Source organism: Acipenser ruthenus, chromosome 4, assembly GCF_902713425.1.
Source record: "Acipenser ruthenus chromosome 4, fAciRut3.2 maternal haplotype, whole genome shotgun sequence".
Taxonomy (NCBI): Eukaryota; Metazoa; Chordata; class Actinopteri; order Acipenseriformes; family Acipenseridae; genus Acipenser; species Acipenser ruthenus.
The window spans coordinates 107242848-107267971 of NC_081192.1; the positions used below are offsets into that span (position 1 = coordinate 107242848).

Consider the following 25124-nt stretch of genomic DNA (forward strand, 5'->3'; position numbering starts at 1 on the left):
AACAGACTTCCTGAAAGTATCGTCTGCAAACTGCTATACGTTTCTGTTACCATGCATCATGTTTAAAATGAAAACTGAAAACGCATATTTGAGACCTATACAGCAAATGCAAATGCACAACAGGCAAGTTTTCTATCATTGTTTTGTTAGCTACAGGCACTTTTAATAGAGAGATAGAGTGTGATCATTGCAGACTACAAGATAAGAGATTGTTTTTGAGAATGTCTTCCCCTCAGGACCGTCACATGTACGGACACTGTGTGCATTGTGAATGTAATGCATCTTTACATCTCAACAGGACATCCCTGCCTTGGAGTCACCACAATGCAATGCATACCTGGATCTTCTGCGCCGATCAGAAGACCTGCTCCTGGACCGACTTCTACTGTAGGTCCTACTGCTAACAAAACACACATTGAAAATGCAGTATTAACTGTAAAGAACCAGAACATAGTGCTGCATTATCACAATTCGTGGAGCCTATGAAAGGGGAAGTCTCATTCAGATTGAGTTTTTCTTCTCTGAATTCAGCTCCCCTGATTGACTATTGTCTTCTTGTTCTCATGATTTCTCTGTTTGTGTAAATGTATGTACATACATCTGATTCGGGGCTCGACACAAGCTGATTTCATGAGACGCTGCCTCATGTTAGATGAAAGGAGGTGTTCTGATCACAGTTCAAGCATCCACACAGCTGTTAGAAATGAGAGAAGGTTTAGGCTGGTTTCGATTGTGCTTTGCGTGCAGTGATAGAGCCTCACTGCCAGCATTTCAGGGTTCTGCAGCACAGCAGTCAAAACTGGAGGACAGCGATGACAAGTAAAGTCAAGCACACATTTCAGAGATTATTATTGTGGTTGCAAACACATTGGCTGTACATTTAGAAGTAATCTTACAAAGCCCAAATGAGAGTTCCCCTTTAAGCACATGATTCTGAAAAAGAGATCACATAAGAACATAAGAACATAAGAAAGTTTACAAACGAGAGGAGGCCATTCAGCCCATCTTGCTCGTTTGGTTGTTAGTAGCTTATTGATCCCAGAATCTCATCAAGCAGCTTCTTGAAGGATCCCAGGGTGTCAGCTTCAACAACATTACTGGGGAGTTGGTTCCAGACCCTCACAATTCTCTGTGTAAAAAAGTGCCTCCTATTTTCTGTTCTGAATGCCCCTTTATCTAATCTCCATTTATGACCCCTGGTCCTTTTTTCAAGTCAAAGAAGTCCCCCGGGTTGACATTGTCACGGAAGAACCGGCTGACATACCACAATGCATGCACCTGCAAACGTGTTTTGAATTGGTGTCAACTGCTTATATACCCACGACCTGCTAATAAAACACAGCTTTGATAAGCTCGGCAAATTGGTGCCATGGAAACAGTGGTGGACCCAAAAAAAACATCCAGTGCTGCCAGCCTGCACATCTATTAAATTGGCTCCACTGATAAAAGACTTAAAAAAATGACAGCTGCATCTTTAAAGGGAAAAAGGCAAAACCAGCTTGGGGCTGCCGTTAACTGGTGATGTGAACATGAACATACCACAATCACAACAGAATGATCCTGCATGGTGTGTGTGTTCCACAGAATGATCCTGCATGGTGTGTGTGTTCCACTGAATGATCCTGCATGGTGTGTGTGTTCCACAGAATGATCCTGCATGGTGTGTGTGTTCCACTGAATGATCCTGCATGGTGTGTGTTCCACTGAATGATCCTGCATGGTGTGTGTTCCACTGAATGATCCTGCATGGTGTGTGTTCCACTGAATGATCCTGCATGGTGTGTGTGATCCACAGAATGATCCTGCATGGTGTGTGTGTTCCACAGACTGATCCTGCATGGTGTGTGTTCCACAGAATGATCCTGCATGGTGTGTGTTCCACAGAATGATCCTGCATGGTGTGTGTGTTCCACAGAATGATCCTGCATGGTGTGTGTTCCACTGAATGATCCTGCATGGTGTGTGTGATCCACAGAATGATCCTGCATGGTGTGTGTTCCACTGAATGATCCTGCATGGTGTGCGTGATCCACAGACTGATCCTGCATGGTGTGCGTGATCCACAGACTGATCCTGCATGGTGTGTGTTCCACTGAATGATCCTGCATGGTGTGTGTGATCCACAGACTGATCCTGCATGGTGTGTGTGATCCACAGACTGATCCTGCATGGTGTGTGTGATCCACAGACTGATCCTGCATGGTGTGTGTTCCACTGAATGATCCTGCATGGTGTGTGTGTTCCACTGAATGATCCTGCATGGTGTGTGTTCCACAGAATGATCCTGCATGGTGTGTGTGTTCCACTGAATGATCCTGCATGGTGTGTGTTCCACTGAATGATCCTGCATGGTGTGTGTGTTCCACAGAATGATCCTGCATGGTGTGTGTTCCACTGAATGATCCTGCATGGTGTGTGTGATCCACAGACTGATCCTGCATGGTGTGTGTTCCACTGAATGATCCTGCATGGTGTGTGTGATCCACAGAATGATCCTGCATGGTGTGCGTGATCCACAGACTGATCCTGCATGGTGTGTGTTCCACTGAATGATCCTGCATGGTGTGTGTGATCCACAGACTGATCCTGCATGGTGTGTGTGATCCACAGACTGATCCTGCATGGTGTGTGTTCCACTGAATGATCCTGCATGGTGTGTGTGTTCCACTGAATGATCCTGCATGGTGTGTGTTCCACAGAATGATCCTGCATGGTGTGTGTGTTCCACTGAATGATCCTGCATGGTGTGTGTTCCACTGAATGATCCTGCATGGTGTGTGTGTTCCACAGAATGATCCTGCATGGTGTGTGTTCCACTGAATGATCCTGCATGGTGTGTGTGATCCACAGAATGATCCTGCATGGTGTGTGTTCCACTGAATGATCCTGCATGGTGTGTGTGATCCACAGAATGATCCTGCATGGTGTGCGTGATCCACAGACTGATCCTGCATGGTGTGTGTTCCACTGAATGATCCTGCATGGTGTGTGTGATCCACAGACTGATCCTGCATGGTGTGTGTGATCCACAGACTGATCCTGCATGGTGTGTGTGATCCACAGACTGATCCTGCATGGTGTGTGTTCCACTGAATGATCCTGCATGGTGTGTGTGATCCACAGAATGATCCTGCATGGTGTGTGTTCCACTGAATGATCCTGCATGGTGTGTGTGATCCACAGAATGATCCTGCATGGTGTGCGTGATCCACAGACTGATCCTGCATGGTGTGTGTTCCACTGAATGATCCTGCATGGTGTGTGTGATCCACAGACTGATCCTGCATGGTGTGTGTGATCCACAGACTGATCCTGCATGGTGTGTGTTCCACTGAATGATCCTGCATGGTGTGTGTGATCCACAGAATGATCCTGCATGGTGTGTGTGTTCCACAGACTGATCCTGCATGGTGTGTGTTCCACAGAATGATCCTGCATGGTGTGTGTTCCACAGAATGATCCTGCATGGTGTGTGTGTTCCACAGAATGATCCTGCATGGTGTGTGTTCCACTGAATGATCCTGCATGGTGTGTGTGATCCACAGAATGATCCTGCATGGTGTGCGTGATCCACAGACTGATCCTGCATGGTGTGTGTTCCACTGAATGATCCTGCATGGTGTGTGTGATCCACAGTCTGATCCTGCATGGTGTGTGTGATCCACAGACTGATCCTGCATGGTGTGTGTGATCCACAGACTGATCCTGCATGGTGTGTGTTCCACTGAATGATCCTGCATGGTGTGTGTGATCCACAGACTGATCCTGCATGGTGTGTGTGATCCACAGACTGATCCTGCATGGTGTGTGTGATCCACAGACTGATCCTGCATGGTGTGTGTTCCACTGAATGATCCTGCATGGTGTGTGTGTTCCACTGAATGATCCTGCATGGTGTGTGTTCCACAGAATGATCCTGCATGGTGTGTGTGTTCCACTGAATGATCCTGCATGGTGTGTGTTCCACTGAATGATCCTGCATGGTGTGTGTGTTCCACAGAATGATCCTGCATGGTGTGTGTTCCACTGAATGATCCTGCATGGTGTGTGTGATCCACAGAATGATCCTGCATGGTGTGTGTTCCACTGAATGATCCTGCATGGTGTGTGTGATCCACAGAATGATCCTGCATGGTGTGCGTGATCCACAGACTGATCCTGCATGGTGTGTGTTCCACTGAATGATCCTGCATGGTGTGTGTGATCCACAGACTGATCCTGCATGGTGTGTGTGATCCACAGACTGATCCTGCATGGTGTGTGTGATCCACAGACTGATCCTGCATGGTGTGTGTTCCACTGACTGATCCTGCATGGTGTGTGTGTTCCACTGAATGATCCTGCATGGTGTGTGTGTTCCACTGAATGATCCTGCATGGTGTGTGTGTTCCACTGAATGATCCTGCATGGTGTGTGTTCCACAGAATGATCCTGCATGGTGTGTGTGTTCCACTGAATGATCCTGCATGGTGTGTGTTCCACTGAATGATCCTGCATGGTGTGTGTGTTCCACAGACTGATCCTGCATGGTGTGTGTTCCACAGAATGATCCCGCATGGTGTGTGTTCAACTGGGTTTTTAAATAAGTTACCTATGGCTGTGTCTTCTGTAACTCCGGTCAGTGCTGCTCCGAGTCCTTGATCGACCCCGACTGTACCTCCTCCTGCTGCGACTTCTAGTGTAGCTTCTAGACCTGCAGGCAACATAGGGAACATTACACAGAGCATCTGAGCATGCACTCTCAAAACCAGGGGAGGCACACAGAGCGTCTCATAGTCCCCACAATAAACACGCAGCGAGTCAAAGGCTACTACAGTCAAATGCAATCTGAAACTCCGAGAGGAGGCTAGGAGTGGTTAATAAAACTAAAGGTTTGGTAAACAATGTTGCAAAATCCATGCAGTTATTGTGTGTGGCAGATAGACATGTGGTTGAGTTTAACAGTTAAATGAATGAATGTTTCATTTAAAATTGTAGTTATACTTAACATACCAGATACTGTACTTTATAGAACACAGAATCTATCCATGTAACATTACGGCCCTGTCCGCACTACATAACCGATCTCGAGAACCGTATTCGAAACCGCTCTAATTAATCCAGCTCAAAGCGTCCACACTGAAGTACCGTTTCATGTTTAGTCAGGCTTATTGTGTCCACACACCATTAGAATAGTTCAGTTACAATTCCCAGCAGCCCAACGAACCGTGGGAATTAATACGATCGTATCCCACCATGCACTGTATTTTATTTTAAAATAATGTGTTCTGCCCCATATTAACAGAGGTCCATATTGCGTAAATGAAATATAACAAGTGTTGTGGAAAAAGTAAATCCGAACACACACACACACACACACACACACACACACACAAGTAGGGCTTGACGTTTTCAGGTTTTATTTTTAATCAGATGAAGTCCCTTTAAACAAATTCAGCTGATTCTGTTTTATAATTAAACTCAGAAAAAGCTGTTAATTACAAAACAGTATTTGTTTTTACCTTCATGTCTTGCCTGAGCCTAATTCTGGTCCTCTTAATTTTATTTCAAACAGAGCTTACAAATTATGTGATTTGTTCATCCCCGATCCTACTTTTAACTCGCATTTCATTTTTGCAGTCGCCTAATTTAACGCTGTGTTTTTGTTATTTTCCCCACTAGTTTAACAGAGATGTCCTGACAGAGTTTTTTGAAGCATAAATGAACACCTAGTGCGGAGTGTACACTGATAGCAAGTCCTTCAGGCGCCTGCTCCGAGTATTTCGCCAAACATAGCACAAAGCATTTTGGGATATTGGAGGATACACAAAACAATGTAGTTTGGTATTACAGCGTCCACACTTGTGATAAACCGCACTACCTGATGAGATCTAATTAGAACCGGACTCGAGACTACCTCCTGCGGTGGTCTCGAGTCCGGTTCTTGAGTCCGGTATTAAATGCTGCGTAGTGTGGACGCAAACCGTATTTAGCACTTTTAAGATGGATTAAATGCAACTAATACGGTTTAAAGGCATAGTGTGGACAGGGCCTAAATGTAGACGCATTATATTCACAGGCATGGACTATGTGGGAATTAATATAAATTAAGTGGAGCAACAACCCATTCAGCTACAAACGTTGTCTAATAGTGAAAATAAATGTGTTATTTAAATAGATATGCACAACAAAATGTTATTAACCCACCTGTAGGAATAAGTGGAACTCCTTGATCGAGTGCGCGAGCGGCTGGAGGACAGTGATCTCGTTCTTGAGCGTGTTCGCTGGCTCGATCCAGATTTACTGGGTGATCTGGTTCGGCTCCGGGACTTGCTTTTATCCTCTACGGAAGGAGATCTCTCCTCACTTGAGCTCTCTTTGTTCCTCTGTCTTTGATTCATGGCTGTCTTTCGAACTTCATCAAAAAGAGATCCAGGTCGGACCCGACTCTTGCTTTTAATCTCTATTCGGAGGCCCTGGGGCTTGGTCTCCACACAACCTGAGGCGTCTGTGCTTTTACCTTCTACAGCATTCATGGTGCTGACTGGCTGCTGATTAGAAAGATCTTTCAGAGGCTTCCACTTTGGGTCAATAGATAAACACTGCAATTCATTTTGTGCTTTATCATTTTCATCCCCTGAATCGTTGCTTATCAACACGTTAGAAGAGGCTCTGCTATTCATCGGATGTGGCTCCATCTTTAATGCTTCTACTACAGTTGTGTTTAAAGCATTCTCGGTGTCTCTGTTTGCAGGACGGACATGCTCTTTTAATGGGGAGCCCTGTTGCGGTGTAGTTTTTGCATAGTCCCTTTCAGGTGTGTTCTGCTCTGGGGTACAGATCTCCATACTATCATCAGATTGCTCTGTTTTCTCTGGGAACTCCTCAGCTAGTTCTTTACCATCAGTTTCGCTGAATTCTGCTTCTGTACTTTCACCTCGTCTTGGACTCTTGACATTCGTTGGCGATTGCTTCGATTCTTGTTCATTTTTGGTTGACTGTTCTTGAGCCCTCTGAGAAGCTGCACCCGACTGGAAGTTTTCTTTGGGTGTCTTGTGAGTTTCCTCAGCACTGCTTTTACTTTCTTTGTGTTTAACAGCAGTCTCCCCAATAAGTTTTAACAGACCTTCCTTCACGACCTGTTTTACAGTCACGTTCTCTTCTGGCCTTTTCTCCTCCTCCTCCTCTTCCCCAAATTCCAGAGGAGGCTGCCAGTGGAATGTCTCTTTGGGTTTCTGGTTTTTTTTTTTGGACTTCTTACCCTTAGATTTGGCCTTTCCTCTTCTGTACCCTGCCTTTGTCGAGCTTCGTTTCTTGTGCTTGCGTTTGCGTTTTGCTTTCTTCTTGGGCATTACCTTCTCACTTCCTGAACTCAAAACTGAACTTTCAGCAGCAATTGAAGTCTGTTTCTTTGAGGTCTTTTTCACATCAGTCTCTGAATTTGCAGGTGACAGACAAGCCAATCTCGTGCTCATTTTGCTGCTTTTAGAGTTACCGCCTTCACTATCAGATCCCGAGCTAGCTTCACCTTCTTCTTTGCTTGAATACGTTGAACCTCCTCTGATGATCTTTTTCTCTTCAGTTTCTGAGTGATCTTCCGAATCCCATTTGCTGCTGAGAAACGCCTTTCTGCTGCTGGTCTTTTCATCGGTCCTGTCGGATTCGAGCTGCTGGAATTCAGATGATCTGCCTTCAACACCTGGGCTGGTCTTTTCATCGGTCCTGCCGGATTTGAGCTGCTGGAATTCAGATGATCTGCCTTCAACACCTGGGCTGGTCTTTTCATCAGTCCTGTCGGATTTGAGCTGCTGGAATTCAGATGATCTGCCTTCAACACCTGGGCTGGTCTTTTCATCAGTCCTGTCGGATTTGAGCTGCTGGAATTCAGATGATCTGCCTTCAACACCTGGGCTGGTCTTTTCATCAGTCCTGTCGGATTTGAGCTGCTGGAATTCAGATGATCTGCCTTCAACACCTGGGCTGGTCTTTTCATCAGTCCTGTCGGATTTGAGCTGCTGGAATTCAGATGATCTGCCTTCAACACCTGGGCTGGTCTTTTCATCAGTCCTGTCGGATTCGAGCTGCTGGAATTCAGATGATCTGCCTTCAACACCTGGGCTGGTCTTTTCATCAGTCCTGTCGGATTTGAGCTGCTGGAATTCAGATGATCTGCCTTCAACACCTGGGCTGGTCTTTTCATCAGTCCTGTCGGATTTGAGCTGCTGGAATTCAGATGATCTGCCTTCAACACATGGGCTGGTCTTTTCATCAGTCCTGTCGGATTCGAGCTGCTGGAATTCAGATGATCTGCCTTCAACACCTGGGCTGGTCTTTTCATCGGTCCTGTCGGATTCGAGCTGCTGGAATTCAGATGATCTGCCTTCAACACCTGGGCTGGTCTTTTCATCGGTCCTGCCGGATTTGAGCTGCTGGAATTCAGATGATCTGCCTTCAACACCTGGGCTGGTCTTTTCATCGGTCCTGCCGGATTTGAGCTGCTGGAATTCAGATGATCTGCCTTCAACACCTGGGCTGGTCTTTTCATCAGTCCTGTCGGATTTGAGCTGCTGGAATTCAGATGATCTGCCTTCAACACCTGGGCTGGTCTTTTCATCAGTCCTGTCGGATTTGAGCTGCTGGAATTCAGATGATCTGCCTTCAACACCTGGGCTGGTCTTTTCATCAGTCCTGTCGGATTTGAGCTGCTGGAATTCAGATGATCTGCCTTCAACACCTGGGCTGGTCTTTTCATCAGTCCTGTCGGATTTGAGCTGCTGGAATTCAGATGATCTGCCTTCAACACCTGGGCTGGTCTTTTCATCAGTCCTGTCGGATTTGAGCTGCTGGAATTCAGATGATCTGCCTTCAACACCTGGGCTGGTCTTTTCATCAGTCCTGTCGGATTTGAGCTGCTGGAATTCAGATGATCTGCCTTCAACACCTGGGCTGGTCTTTTCATCAGTCCTGTCGGATTTGAGCTGCTGGAATTCAGATGATCTGCCTTCAACACCTGGGCTGGTCTTTTCATCAGTCCTGTCGGATTTGAGCTGCTGGAATTCAGATGATCTGCCTTCAACACCTGGGCTGGTCTTTTCATCAGTCCTGTCGGATTTGAGCTGCTGGAATTCAGATGATCTGCCTTCAACACCTGGGCTGGTCTTTTCATCAGTCCTGTCGGATTTGAGCTGCTGGAATTCAGATGATCTGCCTTCAACACCTGGGCTGGTCTTTTCATCAGTCCTGTCGGATTTGAGCTGCTGGAATTCAGATGATCTGCCTTCAACACCTGGGCTGGTCTTTTCATCAGTCCTGTCGGATTTGAGCTGCTGGAATTCAGATGATCTGCCTTCAACACCTGGGCTGGTCTTTTCATCAGTCCTGTCGGATTTGAGCTGCTGGAATTCAGATGATCTGCCTTCAACACCTGGGCTGGTCTTTTCATCAGTCCTGTCGGATTTGAGCTGCTGGAATTCAGATGATTCGCCTTCAACACCTGGGCTGGTCTTTTCATCGGTCCTGCCGGATTCGAGCTGCTGGAATTCAGATGATCTGCCTTCAACACCTGGCTCTTTTTTTGAATTATCACTATCACTGTCCCACCCGGACTTTGATACCTGATCCTCCCTAAAAGAACTCGTATTATATTTCTTCTGTTTTGGCTCAGATGTTTTAATGCTGTCGGCTTCCGACTGAGAATGCGATTTATTGTTTTGCTTCTTTGAGACCGCATCATGCTTTTTATTTTTTTTCACATTATTTCTTTCACTGTCGGTAGAATACTCAGAGGAGTACAATCTGTGATTTTCCTTTTCTCCTTTTAGTTCTTTTCTGTTATCCAAATACCTGTCACCAAATGTAGCTTCAGGGCTACTTTCTTGAATTGCGTTGTAATGTTTGACACCTCTCTCTCTGGAATTAGATTTTGCCCTTGTTTTATAATTATAGGAATTGTAGGAGTTGGATCTGCTGTAGGATGAAGAACGACTATGATACTTTACTGGAGTGCGTGATCTTGAGCTAGAACAATCTCTACTTCTTGATCTACTGTACGATCTCCTGTATGATCTACTTCTTCAAGACCTGGTCCTGGACCTCCTCTTATAGTTATAGCTCCTATCGCTTGAGTAAACACTTCTCTCGCTGTCTGAATGTCTGTGCTGGTTGTGGTACGATGAAGATCGGGAATTCTCCTTGCTGTTCTTTACTGTGTAACTCGATTGTGCAAGTAGAGCTGGAGTTTTGGCTTTGATTTCCTGAACATTGACATAGGAAGGTTTCCAAGGCTTTTGACCTGGTTTCCACCTTGAAGGTGGGGGGCTATCACTCATGGGTAACGCAGGAACACTCTCAGAGACAGCATTTGGTAAAACATTCTCATTTGTTTGTGTGTTTTGTCTACGGGGATCAACTTGGCTTTTATTGTTCTCATTTGAGCGTGTGTTTCTAGGTGATCTCGATGGTGTCCTCTTATGTGATCTTGATATGGACCTGCTTCTAGACCTTGACAAGGATCTAGACCTCGTTCTTGATCTACTTCTGCTTCTAGAATAGGATCTTGATCTGCTTTTTGATCTGGAATAGGAGGAAGAGTTTCTGGATAATGGTGAGGAACGACGGATCTTGTCAGACCCTGACCAGTCTCGTCTGGAGGAATGTCTTGAGGATATTGTGCAAGATCTAGATCTTCTTTCACGCTTAATAGAAAGCTTCGATTTCCTGCTTGAAGAACGGGACGACACAGTCTTGTGAGGTGTTGAATCTGTTTTTGGTTTGGTTTTAGGAATTTTCAGCTTTTTTGAATGCTTTTGCTTTTTAGACTTCTTTCTGTGTTTTGATCTCTTCTTTTCCTTTCTGTGTCTTCTGTTTTGGCTGGATCTCTCGGTGCTGTGATCAGAGCAGTCGTCATGTGACCGGGACCTTGACCATGGGGATGCACTTTTGCCATCCCATCTGCTTGAGTAATGGTCATTCAGCCTACGAGTTAAAGAATAAAAAAGAGTAATGACAAAATTGGAAATTTTTTGTGAAAGTTTTGTGATCAAAAACAAAGCAACCCCGGAAGCATAATCGAAGGGGCGGGTCATGTTGGATGGGATGGAAATGATCTGCATCAAGGATATTTCAAGAGGCAAAAACAATATAGCAGTGAAAAGGTTCTTTTACCTTTACATTTCCCCAGCAGTTTCTGGTAACACAGATAATACTAACACTTTGTACAAAAAAGGATGTAAATTACCCCTAAAGCTGTAGTTTATTGTTTGTGAAATGATATCCAGCAGCTCAGATCTGGAAGCTCAGTTTGCTCCCTCTGGTAAGCGGTTATGTTCTGCCCTGAACCCCTAATGACTGTGCATGTCTAGTGGTCCTACAGATTAGAGTATACAATGTAAAATAATGCATGCTATACAGAAAGCCAACACAGGATCGTACTTGTCCCCTTTACTCCACTTCTCTTCACTGGGAGGCTGGTAGATTTTTGTTCTCTGCATTTCCTCTTTCCAGTGAGGCGGGGTTTCACTGATCTTCTCATCTTCATCACCATCTTGAGATTGTGAGCGAGACCTTGACCGAGGAGGAGTGTGATATCTCTGCAGCATTAAAAAAAAAAAAAAAAAAACTATTGTGGCTTTAAACTGAGGTTACCTTCATAACAGAAGGTGGAGCTACCATACATATCATACCTGTAGATCCTCCATGTGCTATACTGTTGAATTCTGTTTAAGAGAAGAAGCTTATAGTGAACAGACAGTAAAGCAGAGAGAGAGAGAGAGAGAGAACGAGAACATCTGCAGCAATGTCAGTTAATATTCTTTGCTTCAGATCAAACAATAATAATAAGATCTTTATTTTTATATAGCGCCTTTCATAGTGGACCACCATCACAAAGTGCTTTACAAAGGTAGGCTGTGAACTGTGCATTATATGCAGAGTCACTTACAATAGCACGTTGATTTAACATCTCATTCACAGGACGGAGTACAAGGAGTGAAGTGACTTGCTCAGAATCACAGTCAGTCAATCAGTGGCAGGGGTGGGATTTGAACTGGTGACCTTCTGGTTACAAGCCCTGGACTTTAACCACTAGACCACACTGCCTCAATAGACCTTCTTTCTTTCAATGTGTTGGAAGAAAACTTAAAATAAAATGTATGAAAAAAAAGGACAAAGAAACATACCATTGTACCCCTGCCTTTGATTTTGCGTCCAGATTTTGTGATGGCTGGCTTTTGATCACTTAGAACTTCCGATACAGCCAGATGTGCCCTACAGAATGAACACAGACATTTTCATGATGAGGCACTTCGGATAGATTGCTTCTAGTATTCCGCTTTAACAAGAAAGCCAGTAAGTATGACCTTTTTTATTTCGTCACACTTTTAAAATGTGTAACACACTTTGTTAAAAGGCTGGTTTCATCATATGTACGTGAGGCATAGAATCGTATCTGCAGGGTTACACAAGGACTGCAATTAGTCCTGGTGGTTTTAACAGTTGCTTTGTTTATGCATTTATTTTGGTGAAATGACCGGATGCCAGGAATCTGAGCAATCGGGCATAAGGGAGGAACAGTTTAGATAACATGGGCCTGATTGTTCAAACTCGTGGCTCCTCATCATTTAAAATTCAGAAACCCAAGACAAGGTGAGGGCTACTCTGAGTTTCTAAATCCATTGTATTTAACATCACAGAAACAGACACTGTTCCTATTGAAAAAATGCTTGCGTATCTGCATGTCCCTCCGCAGTAAGAACCTGTTCTAACACAGTGCTGCTCTGTTACTGCTCTGTCTTGTGTATCTGCATGTCCCTCCGCAGTAAGAACCTGTTCTAACACAGTGCTGCTCTGTTACTGCTCTTTCTTGTGTATCTGCATGTCCCTCCACAGTAAGAACCTGTTCTAACACAGTGCTGCTCTGATACTGCTCTGTCTTGTGTATCTGCATGTCCCTCCACAGTAAGAACCTGTTCTAACACAGTGCTGCTCTGTTACTGCTCTGTCTTGTGTATCTGCATGTCCCTCCGCAGTAAGAACCTGTTCTAACACAGTGCTGCTCTGTTACTGCTCTGTCTTGTGTATCTGCATGTCCCTCCGCAGTAAGAACCTGTTCTAACACAGTGCTGCTCTGTTACTGCTCTGTCTTGTGTATCTGCATGTCCCTCCACAGTAAGAACCTGTTCTAACACAGTGCTGCTCTGTTACTGCTCTGTCTTGTGTATCTGCATGTCCCTCCGCAGTAAGAACCTGTTCTAACACAGTGCTGCTCTGTTACTTACTGCTCTGTCTTGTGTATCTGCATGTCCCTCCACAGTAAGAACCTGTTCTAACACAGTGCTGCTCTGTTACTGCTCTGTCTTGTGTATCTGCATGTCCCTCCACAGTAAGAACCTGTTCTAACACAGTGCTGCTCTGTTACTGCTCTGTCTTGTGTATCTGCATGTCCCTCCGCAGTAAGAACCTGTTCTAACACAGTGCTGCTCTGTTACTGCTCTGTCTTGTGTATCTGCATGTCCCTCCGCAGTAAGAACCTGTTCTAACACAGTGCTGCTCTGTTACGTACTGCTCTGTCTTGTGTATCTGCATGTCCCTCCGCAGTAAGAACCTGTTCTAACACAGTGCTGCTCTGTTACTTACTGCTCTGTCTTGTGTATCTGCATGTCCCTCCGCAGTAAGAACCTGTTCTAACACAGTGCTGCTCTGTTACTGCTCTGTCTTGTGTATCTGCATGTCCCTCCGCAGTAAGAACCTGTTCTAACACAGTGCTGCTCTGTTACTGCTCTGTCTTGTGTATCTGCATGTCCCTCCGCAGTAAGAACCTGTTCTAACACAGTGCTGCTCTGTTACTTACTGCTCTGTCTTGTGTATCTGCATGTCCCTCCGCAGTAAGAACCTGTTCTAACACAGTGCTGCTCTGTTACTGCTCTGTCTTGTGTATCTGCATGACCCTCCACAGTAAGAACCTGTTCTAACACAGTGCTGCTCTGTTACTTACTGCTCTGTCTTGTGTATCTGCATGTCCCTCCGCAGTAAGAACCTGTTCTAACACAGTGCTGCTCTGTTACTGCTCTGTCTTGTGTATCTGCATGTCCCTCCGCAGTAAGAACCTGTTCTAACACAGTGCTGCTCTGTTACTGCTCTGTCTTGTGTATCTGCATGTCCCTCCGCAGTAAGAACCTGTTCTAACACAGTGCTGCTCTGTTACTGCTCTGTCTTGTGTATCTGCATGTCCCTCCGCAGTAAGAACCTGTTCTCTGGCACGGGGGGGATTTCTTCGGGCCACACCACAGGCTTCTCTCTCTTCACATTCAAATCCTTCCCCTTTTCATCATCAGCATTCTCCTGTTCACACAAGCTGTCAGAGAACACCCAATTAATGACAAGTAACCCAACTCTGAGCTAATACATGACATGACTGGCTGTTCTGATTCGAAGACTACTCTAGAGCAGCGTGCACATTTATTACAACACCTCCAGATTTGTCATTTATATCCTTCATATATCTACCTGCATGAAAACCTTGGGGTGATAGGGTGTTTTAATACATAGGGTGTTCTAATACATTTGCACACCACTGTATATTTTTCATGAGCCCCTTAAGATCGAATATATAAACCAAAAAATAACTCTATTTTACTACCACAGTGTGTGTGCTGCAAGGGAGTTTAGAGTGACCAAATAATGGGACATTATTGCAAAGGACTTAACCCTTAGTAACGTTAGTGTTTAAGAACATAGTACAATACAGTGCATTCTTCTGGAACCCTTCACAATGACACTACTTCAGAGCTAAGGCCTTTCACTTTAGCAGGTCTTCAGATTCTTTCATTCTTTTCCAATGTTTTACTAATGTTCTTGTCATGAGTTGACAAAATATATATTTTTTGTTTTTGATTGGTAGAACTCGACCTGCAACTGTTTCAGTTATTTTTCATTGTTAAATCCTGACAACTTTTTACACTTATAACTTTAAAAGTCTGTTTTAAAGCTATTTTCAAAATGTCCACTCAAGTGCACTGAGGTTTGAGATCTATCCTCTAAAATCACTGCAGGATGAGCGATTAAAAAAAAAAAAGAAATCATGACAATAAGTGCTGTGGCTTTTCTGTTCCGAACCACATCATGGTTCGTTATTGCTGTGTTACCTGTGTGACAATATGGGCAATCACCCTGACACTATCATCAGTGCAGTACAGTGGATATGTTGAAAACAGCTTTGAAACAGACTTCAAAGTTAAGTGTAAAAAGCTGTCAGGATGTTACCAATGAAAAGAAAAATGAAAGGTACATTATTTAAACAGTTGTAGCCACACTTGGGGATGTGAAACGCTATATTTTTCGGAACCCCGCTACTTACTCAAATACTATAAATACAATTCATCGGTTTAGAATATGCCATTGTTAGTACTGAACGACAACAGAGAAGCGTTAGAATTGGTTAAACACTGTACAATAAAACAATACTGGTTAACGGATTGGGCACAATGTAGGAGCTGCTTCTTTGTGGTTTATGGAAAGTCACCTTGCTTGGCTAGTCGGGGGCCTCTTGCTGCTCCTTCCTCTTCTCTTCCCCTCCTTCCTTCTCTTGTTAAGATGCTTGTTTCTGGTTCTGCGCTTGCGCGGCGGCTGTTTCTCCTCTGTGTCGCTCTGGGACTCCGAGGTGGGAGAAGACGATGAAGAATCCCATGAATGCGGAGAGATCTTCTTACTGCGCTCCAGCACTACAAGACAATACATTACAAATACATACTGGAAACCAACACTGGTGCAGGACTGCTTTGAGCTTCTCAGTATCTTACCACAGAAACACACGATGTTCATCTTATACTGCTTTGAGCTTCTCTGTATCTTATCACAGGAACACACGACGTTCATATTGTACTGCTTTGAGCTTCTCTGTATCTTATCACAGAAACACACGACGTTCATATTGTACTGCTTTGAGCTTCTCAGTATCTTACCACAGAAACACACGACGTTCATCTTGTACTGCTTTGAGCTTCTCTGTATCTTACCACAGTAACACACGATGTTCATATTGTACTGCTTTGAGCTTCTCTGTATCTTATCACAGAAACACACGACGTTCATCTTGTACTGCTTTGAGCTTCTCTGTATCTTATCACAGAAACACACGATGTTCATATTGTACTGCTTTGAGCTTCTCTGTATCTTATCACAGGAACACACGATGTTCATATTGTACTGCTTTGAGCTTCTCTGTATCTTATCACAGGAACACACGATGTTCATCTTGTACTGCTTTGAGCTTCTCTGTATCTTATCACAGAAACACACGATGTTCATATTGTACTGCTTTGAGCTTCTCTGTATCTTATCACAGGAACACACGATGTTCATCTTGTACTGCTTTGAGCTTCTCTGTATCTTATCACAGAAACACACAACGTTCATCTTGTACTGCTTTGAGCTTCTCTGTATCTTATCACAGGAACACACAATGTTCATATTGTACTGCTTTGAGCTTCTCTGTATCTTATCACAGAAACACACAACGTTCATATTGTACTGCTTTGAGCTTCTCTGTATCTTATCACAGAAACACACAACGTTCATATTGTACTGCTTTGAGCTTCCCTGTATCTTATCACAGGAACACACGACGTTCATATTGTACTGCTTTGAGGATCTCAGTATCTTACCACAGAAACACACAATGTTCATCTTGTGTTGCTGTGGAAGGATCCATATCAATATGTAATTGGTTCTAAAAATGCTAAAACACAGAGCAAAAGCTGGAATGAGGCAACTACTTTAAATATACATTAGGAGGGAGCATAGGTCCTACCCAATGTTACCGTCTGAATTAAAAACTGAAAAAAAGAATGAGATTTATTACAACATTTATATAAGCACATCAAGATTTTCAATGTGTTTTACCAAACATTACGACAATAACTCTAGCGTCCGGTTAAGGTTCGAGGTCAGTGGCATGGTCACCAGCTCATTTACCATAACGGGTTTAATATAACTTAGAAAATATGACGTCACTACCTCAGATATTTTCTGCGATATGAGGCTTTGAAATTGGCGGTGGCAACTTTATAACATAAATGGCCAAAAGGGTGAATTTTTCTAGTACGATACCCACGATCGAACTTGATGGATGAAAATCACAGATTACAACTGTGTGCAGAGAATGACATCTTGAAGCGTTAGGTGTTCATCATTAGGAGATCTGAAAGTCACAGGACCCCAATAGGGCTGGTAACTGAGGTCACAGTTCAAAGGTAAGGCTGCTGTTGATTCTGCCCAGGGAGTTTCCAGAGCAAACATGACATTCTGAGCTGAAATGGGTTAGGAGATCGTAGTGGCTGTAGATCCAGCGGCAGATTTGTGAATTAATAGAAGATCCCCTGATAAGGATGCTTAATGACCGGGAACTAAACAGAAGAAAATAAATCAGGTTTCACAAAATATCATTCTTTCATTGCATATTATAATCATTGATGTTGTTTTATTTTGTACACTAAACAGCTGCCTTATTTTACCCAAAGCTCAGAGTGTCTCATATTTGAGGTAATCCGATACAATACAAGAGATACTCCGTTTCCACAACAGGGCAGAGTTCATTAACCTTTGTATAATCCAACAGATAGAAATACCCTATATCCATTTTAAAAGAACTGCAAAACAACGTGCAGACAGCATCTAAATGAAGAGTGCAATAAAGAAATGATTGCAAGTGTAGTACATTAATTAACATATTGTAAGCTGCTTGAAATGTGCTTCAACTCAATCAATTAAAACAAATACCAGCAGGCCTACACACCTACTACAGTAGTTTAAAATGTAATCTGGAAAGTACAACTGCTTTAAATTCAGCAGAATCGTGATCTTCTTTCATTAGTGTAATCTAGAACCACAGCATACAAGACCATTTATGATAACTGCATCATAATACTTATGAAATGCCTCTGTTTAATACTGTACGGCACATCAAATCAATATGACTGCTGTGTTAAATGATTCACAGCTGCACACATGTAGAACAGCAGCATGCAACGTTCAGAACAGGACACAGCTGTGAAAACGATGCATGCAATACTCATGATTTTTACTTGGATAAATGAAGATTTTACACTGATCTGTTTTCATAATTATACTGTATGGAAACTGTCTGAGTGTCTGCTAGCAAGAGCTGTTAGCAGGGCATGCTCCTTGCTTTCTGGTAATTGTACTCAAGCACAGATCACATGGAATGCATTAGCGATTCTACTTTTCAATTATAAACAATGTAACCGGTTCTGTAAAGGTTTCCCCTCTGTGTTTCACTCTCTCAAATTTCCCATTCCAGAGAGACCCGCCTCCCTGTTGGATTATCTGAGCGAATCCTTCCTGTATTTCCCAGACATCCCGGGGTTACGTTTTGAAAAGCCTCAGGGCTGAATCACCCAATCAGGAAGGACCACCATCACATCCGATTGGCTACAATATTCAATATGGCGCAGACGAGACTTTTTGTCACGGTATTTTTTGCTTTATTTTCGAACCAATTCTAAGAAAGTATAGGTCATTCTGAAATATTTATGTTAAGCTTTATGTTTTTAGATTTTTAGATTGTTTATACTCTCCTCTTCTATTTTTTGCTCATGTTCCTCTCGTCCTATTGTCGGTTTTACTTATATTTGAATGGTACAAAGTGATCTCATCTCATATTTCGCCCCCATCTCTCGCCTGTTTAATTCTGCACAATTCTAACACATATATAAGAATGTGTACGTTCCTCTTAGGAATGTGCTAGAAGAAAGACTTCCACCATGTAGGGTATGGAAGCAAATCTGCCGGTGACAAAACCATTGGTAAGTTAAGAACACCAGAAATGTGCGTATGGAGAAATAATGGTTGTTTTGCAGTGATAATATACTGTATAATATACTTGACAATGTTGACTTTTTCGACCTGAAAAATGAAACAAGGACCAGGGTTCACAAATGGAGATTAGATAAAGGGGCATTCAGGACAGAAAATAGGAGGCACTTTTTTTACACAGAGAATTGTGAGGGTCTGGAACCAACTCCCCAGTAATGATGTGAAGCTGACACCTTGGGATCCTTCATGAAGCTGCTTGATGAGATTCTATGATTAAGCTCTTGTTTGTAACCTTTCTTATGTTCTTGTACAGATTTCCTTTTAGCATTACTAAAATGAAGACAGACCTGTCAATCTGAGAAACGCTTACCATCATTGGCCGGCTTTGTTAACTGTCCGCAATCAATGACCCGGACATCTGCGTAGGGTCTGCTGGCAGCGTCCGTTTTCAGATTCTCAATGTGCTTTATCACCTCAAAGCCTGAGATAACCAGCCCAAAGACAACATGAACTCTGCAGAGAGAAGGGGCAGGTGTTCAGACAGACAGGGCAGGAGGAAGACATGGTCATGTGACAGGAGGAGCCCATTCTGGAAGGCATGGTCATGTGACAGGAGGAGCCCATTCTGGAAGGCATGGTCATGTGACAGGAGGAGCCCATTCTGGAAGGCATGGTCATGTGACAGGAGGAGCCCATTCTGGAAGACATGGTCATGTGACAGGAGGAGCCCATTCTGGAATGTGTTTTTGTTTCAGATTTGTCACAAAGAGTACCTTTACACCTTGCAATCTAGTTGTTTAAACCATGCTGCTGTATAGAAAGTGCAGTGATCTTACTGGTTCCCAACACCTACTAGGTTTTATTTTATGAATAATGCAATAAAAAGGCAAGTCCCATGGACTAGATGTATTGTGCATTGCTCTTATTGAGAACAAGGCAGGTCATCATGCTAGAGTTCAATCACAGTGAGAAATTCTGTCATCTCAGTTCTTAGAAAACAGATCTATTGTATTGAAAAAGAAACTGCAAATCCCAAGCTAACAATTAGAAGGATATGTTATTCTCCTAATCAGAGGCTGTTTTTAGCTTAATGGATCAGTCACACTTATACTGAAATTTAAGAATACATTTGCAAATCAAACATGAATACATTGGACTTCATACTAAATCCACTTCAGGGATAATTTCGTTTGTTTTATTAGGAACACATGTTTTAAGGTAAGTGTATTGCTTACTTGGACTGTAAAATTTAAAAAGGGTCTTACCCATCCAGATGAGGTGCTGTTTTTGTAGTTCTGTTTCATTGCAGCCATAATGAAATGCAGGTCATTTCACATTCAGAAAAGGAGTAATGGAGAAAAAAAGGACAGGTGAAGGGAAAAGGAGAAAAAATAAATGTCACTAATAATTTTAAACTACTCCAAGAAGACACTCAAAAGATGCCTACATACAACCCCCCCCCCCCCCCCCTGGTTCTCCTCCTACCTCTCCAACCGCACTTACCAGGTAACCTGGCGTGGAGCAACCTTCACACCTCACCCTCTCTTAACTGGAGTCCCCCAAGGGTCAGTCTTGGGTCCTCTCCTGTTCTCTCTCTACACCCGCTCCCTGGGCCCCCTCATCGCATCCTATGGTTTCTCATACCATTTCTATGCTGATGATGCTCAGATTTTCCTCTCCTTCCCCACCTCTGACTCCACCATCTCCTCCCGTATCTCTACCTGTCTGTCTGCTATTTCCTCCTGAATGCACTCGCATCACCTCAAACTCAACCTCTCTAAATCTGACCTCCTTTTCTTTCCCTCCTCCTCCCCCTCCTCTGATCTCTCCATCTCTGTTCCTCTGGAATCTACCACACTCTCTCCCTCTTCCTCAGCTAAGAACCTTGGAGTCACCCTGGACCCCTGCCTCTCTTATTCCCAGCACATCTCCACTCTGGCACGCACTTGCCGATTCTTCCTGAGCAACATCCGAAGAATCCGACCCTTCCTCACCAACTATGCTACCCAGCTCCTGGTCCAGGCCCTGGTACTCTCCCGCCTAGACTACTGCAACTCCCTCCTGGCTGGCCTCCCTGCGTCCGCCACCCGTCCGCTCCAGCTCATCCAGAACTCTGCTGCCCGCCTGGTGTTCTCTCTGCCTCGCTTCGCCCACGCTACTCCACTACTCCGCTCGCTCCACTGGCTCCCGATCACCGCTCGCATCCAGTTCAAGACTCTTGTACTAGCCTACAGATGCCTTGACCAGTCTGCACCCAGCTACCTCCAGACCCTCATCTCTCCCTACACCCCCACTCGACCTCTCCGCTCCGCCTGCACTAGAAGACTAGCTCTACCACCGCTACGTTCCCCTGCCTCCAAAGCCCGCTCCTTCTCCACCCTTGCTCCGCAGTGGTGGAATGACCTTCCTACAGATGTCAGGACTGCCCAGTCCCTGACCACATTCCGGCGCCTCCTTAAGACTCACCTCTTCAAAGAGCACCTGTAGAACGACTCTGTTTGTATCCTGGGACACTATCACCCTTCATGTAAATGTGCTTTATTTTGCTCTTATCTGCCCCCTATTTTACTGCATTTAATCCTGTACTTCAGAATACTGTAATCTGCCAAGTTTTTAACCTGTAGTACTTTGTATTTAATCACATCCTGATGTAACTATCACTATTTAATCATATCCTGATGTAACTATCACTATTACCTGCTGTATTATTGAATTGTGGTTTGTCAAACTTGTACTTTACTTGAACAAAAGTTATTGTATTTCTTGCTCTTTTTATATTACTTGTATTGTAACGCTTGAAATTTTTTTGCTTAAGATTGTAAGTCGCCATGGATAAGGGCGTCTGCTAAGAAATAAATAATAATAATAATAATAATAAACCTATAGTGAAGAAAACAGTACAGGAGCCATGCCAACCACTGACTACAGAAAGACAAATAAAACAGATTCAATAGAGTGTTCTTAGAGATGAGAACACATGGCTAGTCATTAGAACAGTGAGCAGAGAGAGAAGCACAGCCTCAGAATGGCACTTTACCTTGGAAGCGCAGGATGCTACAGTGTTTCTGTAAATTTTACACAAAAATGGCAAAAGAAATTGTAATACATTTTTAGACAAAAAGGGAGTCCAAGTTTTTCACATTGCATAAATCAAGAAGCAGAGATTATATATAATTTCCTGCATTAACATGTGGTAGAAATTGTTACACCAAGCAAAAACACAGTACTGGAAAAGAGAGTTATTCTAACACTGGGGTTCATTTTATTTTAAAATATCCATCCCACTTTAACTAACGACAATACCAAGCTAAACAGGACATGAACGTTATGTTCACCATGTAGAAGATACTGTTTTGTTTCTTTTTTATACAGCACTTGATATTGTATAGTATTTAATGTATATTAAAATATCTATAATACAAATTATATCAGAGCAGTTGATAAGGACTCCCTAGCAAAAGCTTTTGACATTTTATTTTTGTGCACAGTATTTATTAAACATGTCTAAATACAAATGCAATCATGTTTAGTATGATAGAGCAGCTATAAGGTCTCCCTAGCACAAGCACAGAGATATTCCAACTATTAACAGCTGCTCTGTGGGGACCAGTTCTTATAATTTGAGAAATCAAATAAAATCATGGCAATGGCAAAAAAGTGACAGAAGAAATCCCTGTATGTTTAAAATGACAAACACATACATTTACAGAGTAGCACCATTCAGTCTAAACTAGCATGAAAGATGGTATTTAAAAAAACACAAAGAAACAGCTCCTAACTCATGTGTGACTGAACTTGAAACAGACCTTTTTTGTGTGTTGGAATATTGAATGGCAGGCTGAGCAATCAAGCAGGCTGGTCTGAGGGGCCGGCGCAACAAACAGTACCGACAAGCATTAGAAAGGTTGTTACACAATCAGCAGTACCGACAAGCATTAGAAAGGTTGTTACACAATCAGCAGTACCGACAAGCATTAGAAAGGCTGTTATACAATCAGCAGTACCGACAAGCATTAGAAAGGTTGTTACACAATCAGCAGGCATGGCTGCGAAACTTTCAGAAGCTTTGAATATGAATCAGCATAAAACCTGCAGCTACCTCCTTGTATATTATTAACTCTGGACACCAATACCATGACGACATCCTTCAGTAACATTCACTGCTATCTTTTCATGACAACATTTTATTTCTCAATTTTAAAAAGACACTGCGCTCGAAAGCATGGCAAGTTACATGCTATAATGAGGTTCAATGAATGGGATTTTAACAGGATTTAATGCAGTAGGAGAAAAGCATCACCGCACTGTTAAAGTAAAATGTTTAATGAGGTTAAGAAAAGACAAATGACAGGAATCAGCCGTACAATGGAGAAATAAGATGATATAAAAATGTAGTTGCGAAAAAATAGCAGCCGTTCATTATAAAGACCTAGTATCAGGATTGCTCAGCTGCCATGAATGATGAAACCTGCTCTGTAGCTCAGTGAGAATGTTTCTGCTCACTGATGAAACCTGCTCTGTAGCTCACAGTGAGAATGTTTCTGCTCACTGATGAAACCTGCTCTGTAGCTCAATGAGAATGTTTCTGCTCACTGTTGAAACCTGCTCTGTAGCTCACAGTGAGAATGTTTCTGCTCACTGATGAAACCTGCTCTGTAGCTCACAGTCAGAATGTTTCTGCTCACTGATGAAACCTGCTCTGTAGCTCACAGTGAGAATGTTTCTGCTCACTGATGAAACCTGCTCTGTAGCTCACAGTCAGAATGTTTCTGCTCACTGATGAAACCTGCTCTGTAGCTCACAGTCAGAATGTTTCTGCTCACTGATGAAACCTGCTCTGTAGCTCAGTGAGAATGTTTCTGCTCACTGATGAAACCTGCTCTGTAGCTCAGTGAGAATGTTTCTGCTCACTGATGAAACCTGCTCTGTAGCTCAGTGAGAATGTTTCTGCTCACTGATGAAACCTGCTCTGTAGCTCACAGTCAGAATGTTTCTGCTCACTGATGAAACCTGCTCTGTAGCTCACAGTGAGAATGTTTCTGCTCACTGATGAAACCTGCTCTGTAGCTCACAGGGAGAATGTTTCTGCTCACTGATGAAACCTGCTCTGTAGCTCACAGTCAGAATGTTTCTGCTCACTGATGAAACCTGCTCTGTAGCTCAGTGAGAATGTTTCTGCTCACTGATGAAACCTGCTCTGTAGCTCTGAGCTGCTCAGGAGGAGCGGAGCTGAGTTAGCTCTTAAATGGGTTGTCATTAAGCAGCTCTATGAGGCTCACTTACTTAACGCACCCACAGTACAGCATGTGTTCGTGTAGGACTGAGATCCATCTTTCCTATGAATGGTGCTTCCCTGCTTCCAATTCCTCAACACCAAAATGAAAGCTACTCACATGAAAAACTGTGACCCGTTCGTGTCTTTGCCTCGGTTTGCCATTGATAAAAGGAATGCTCTGTCATGTTTGAGAACAAAGTTTTCATCTGTTCGAAGAAAGAAACAGCGAGTCAGCCCCCTCTTTACTATCCCATAACAGAAACAGTGCACGTGTAAACAGCAAGCCCTCGAGAGGAAGGCTGGGCTTGTTATGCTGGTCCCAAATCTTACATTCAGTATTAGGACTTTCAAAATCACTGGAAACAAACCTGCCCATTTTACATTGATTTAATAAAGATCAGCAATCTATCAGTCTGAAAGATGCAGTGCAATCTGACTTCTAAGCCGTAGGTTTCAATGCACAAAGGTTCAGTAAATGCACTTGATTTGTAAGCTACTAGTCAGTTCAAAAACCTGTAAAGAGCTCATTTTAATTCAAGATTATCACCTTTGAAAGGATGGCATCACTGAGTACATTCATACTGTAGGTTCAAGTAGATGGGAACTAACTATATTCATTCATGCAATATTTACAGCCAGCCTTTAACTTGCCTTAATGCTGAATGCCTTGTATTTTACAAATATAAATAATTCAGTAAAATCACCGAAATTGTACTTTAAAATATTTATTTACAGATTTATGGCCAGTCCAAACCAGACCTGAAACAAAATGTACTTTTCAGTGACCAACATAACAAATCCAAACCTCTTGATTACTGTATTTACATGATTCTTAAAAGCAAAAGAAACTACCGTATATAGAAATGTATTTAAAAAAACATTACAGAAAGCATAAGGAATGTTCAATACATTTTGATAAAACACTAAACAAAAAAAACTAAAAAATAGTGGGTGGGGGGAAAAATCTCCCCAAGTCTCCAATCAATTTCGAAATCCATCCATTCATTGACAGTAGAAGACTCTTGTTACCCATGTTCTTGAT

The 25124-nt window shown here is 43.1% G+C and overlaps 1 protein-coding gene across 6 annotated transcripts in view; it reads right to left on the reverse strand.

The window, feature by feature from the left end:
* The window catches only part of LOC117400401 (NK-tumor recognition protein-like), a 50987-nt gene that overhangs the window by 14128 nt on the left and 11735 nt on the right, over positions 1-25124 (reverse strand). Inside the window, exons 6-13 of one of the 6 annotated variants that reach the window (XM_059023396.1) lie at positions 24201-24288; positions 20073-20102; positions 19178-19320; positions 15497-15695; positions 14180-14329; positions 12156-12243; positions 11410-11567; positions 338-400 (exon numbers count right to left, since the gene is read on the reverse strand). In XM_059023396.1, the coding sequence (XP_058879379.1) occupies positions 338-400; positions 11410-11567; positions 12156-12243; positions 14180-14329; positions 15497-15695; positions 19178-19320; positions 20073-20102; positions 24201-24288 (919 nt within the window). Of the gene's footprint in view, positions 1-337; positions 401-4591; positions 4694-6186; positions 10954-11409; positions 11568-11660; positions 11694-12155; positions 12244-12759; positions 13366-14179; positions 14330-15496; positions 15696-19177; positions 19321-20072; positions 20103-24200; positions 24289-25124 lie in introns of those variants that run through there. The other 5 variants (XR_009328596.1, XR_009328594.1, XR_009328595.1 and 2 more) reach the window with 5 other exon arrangements.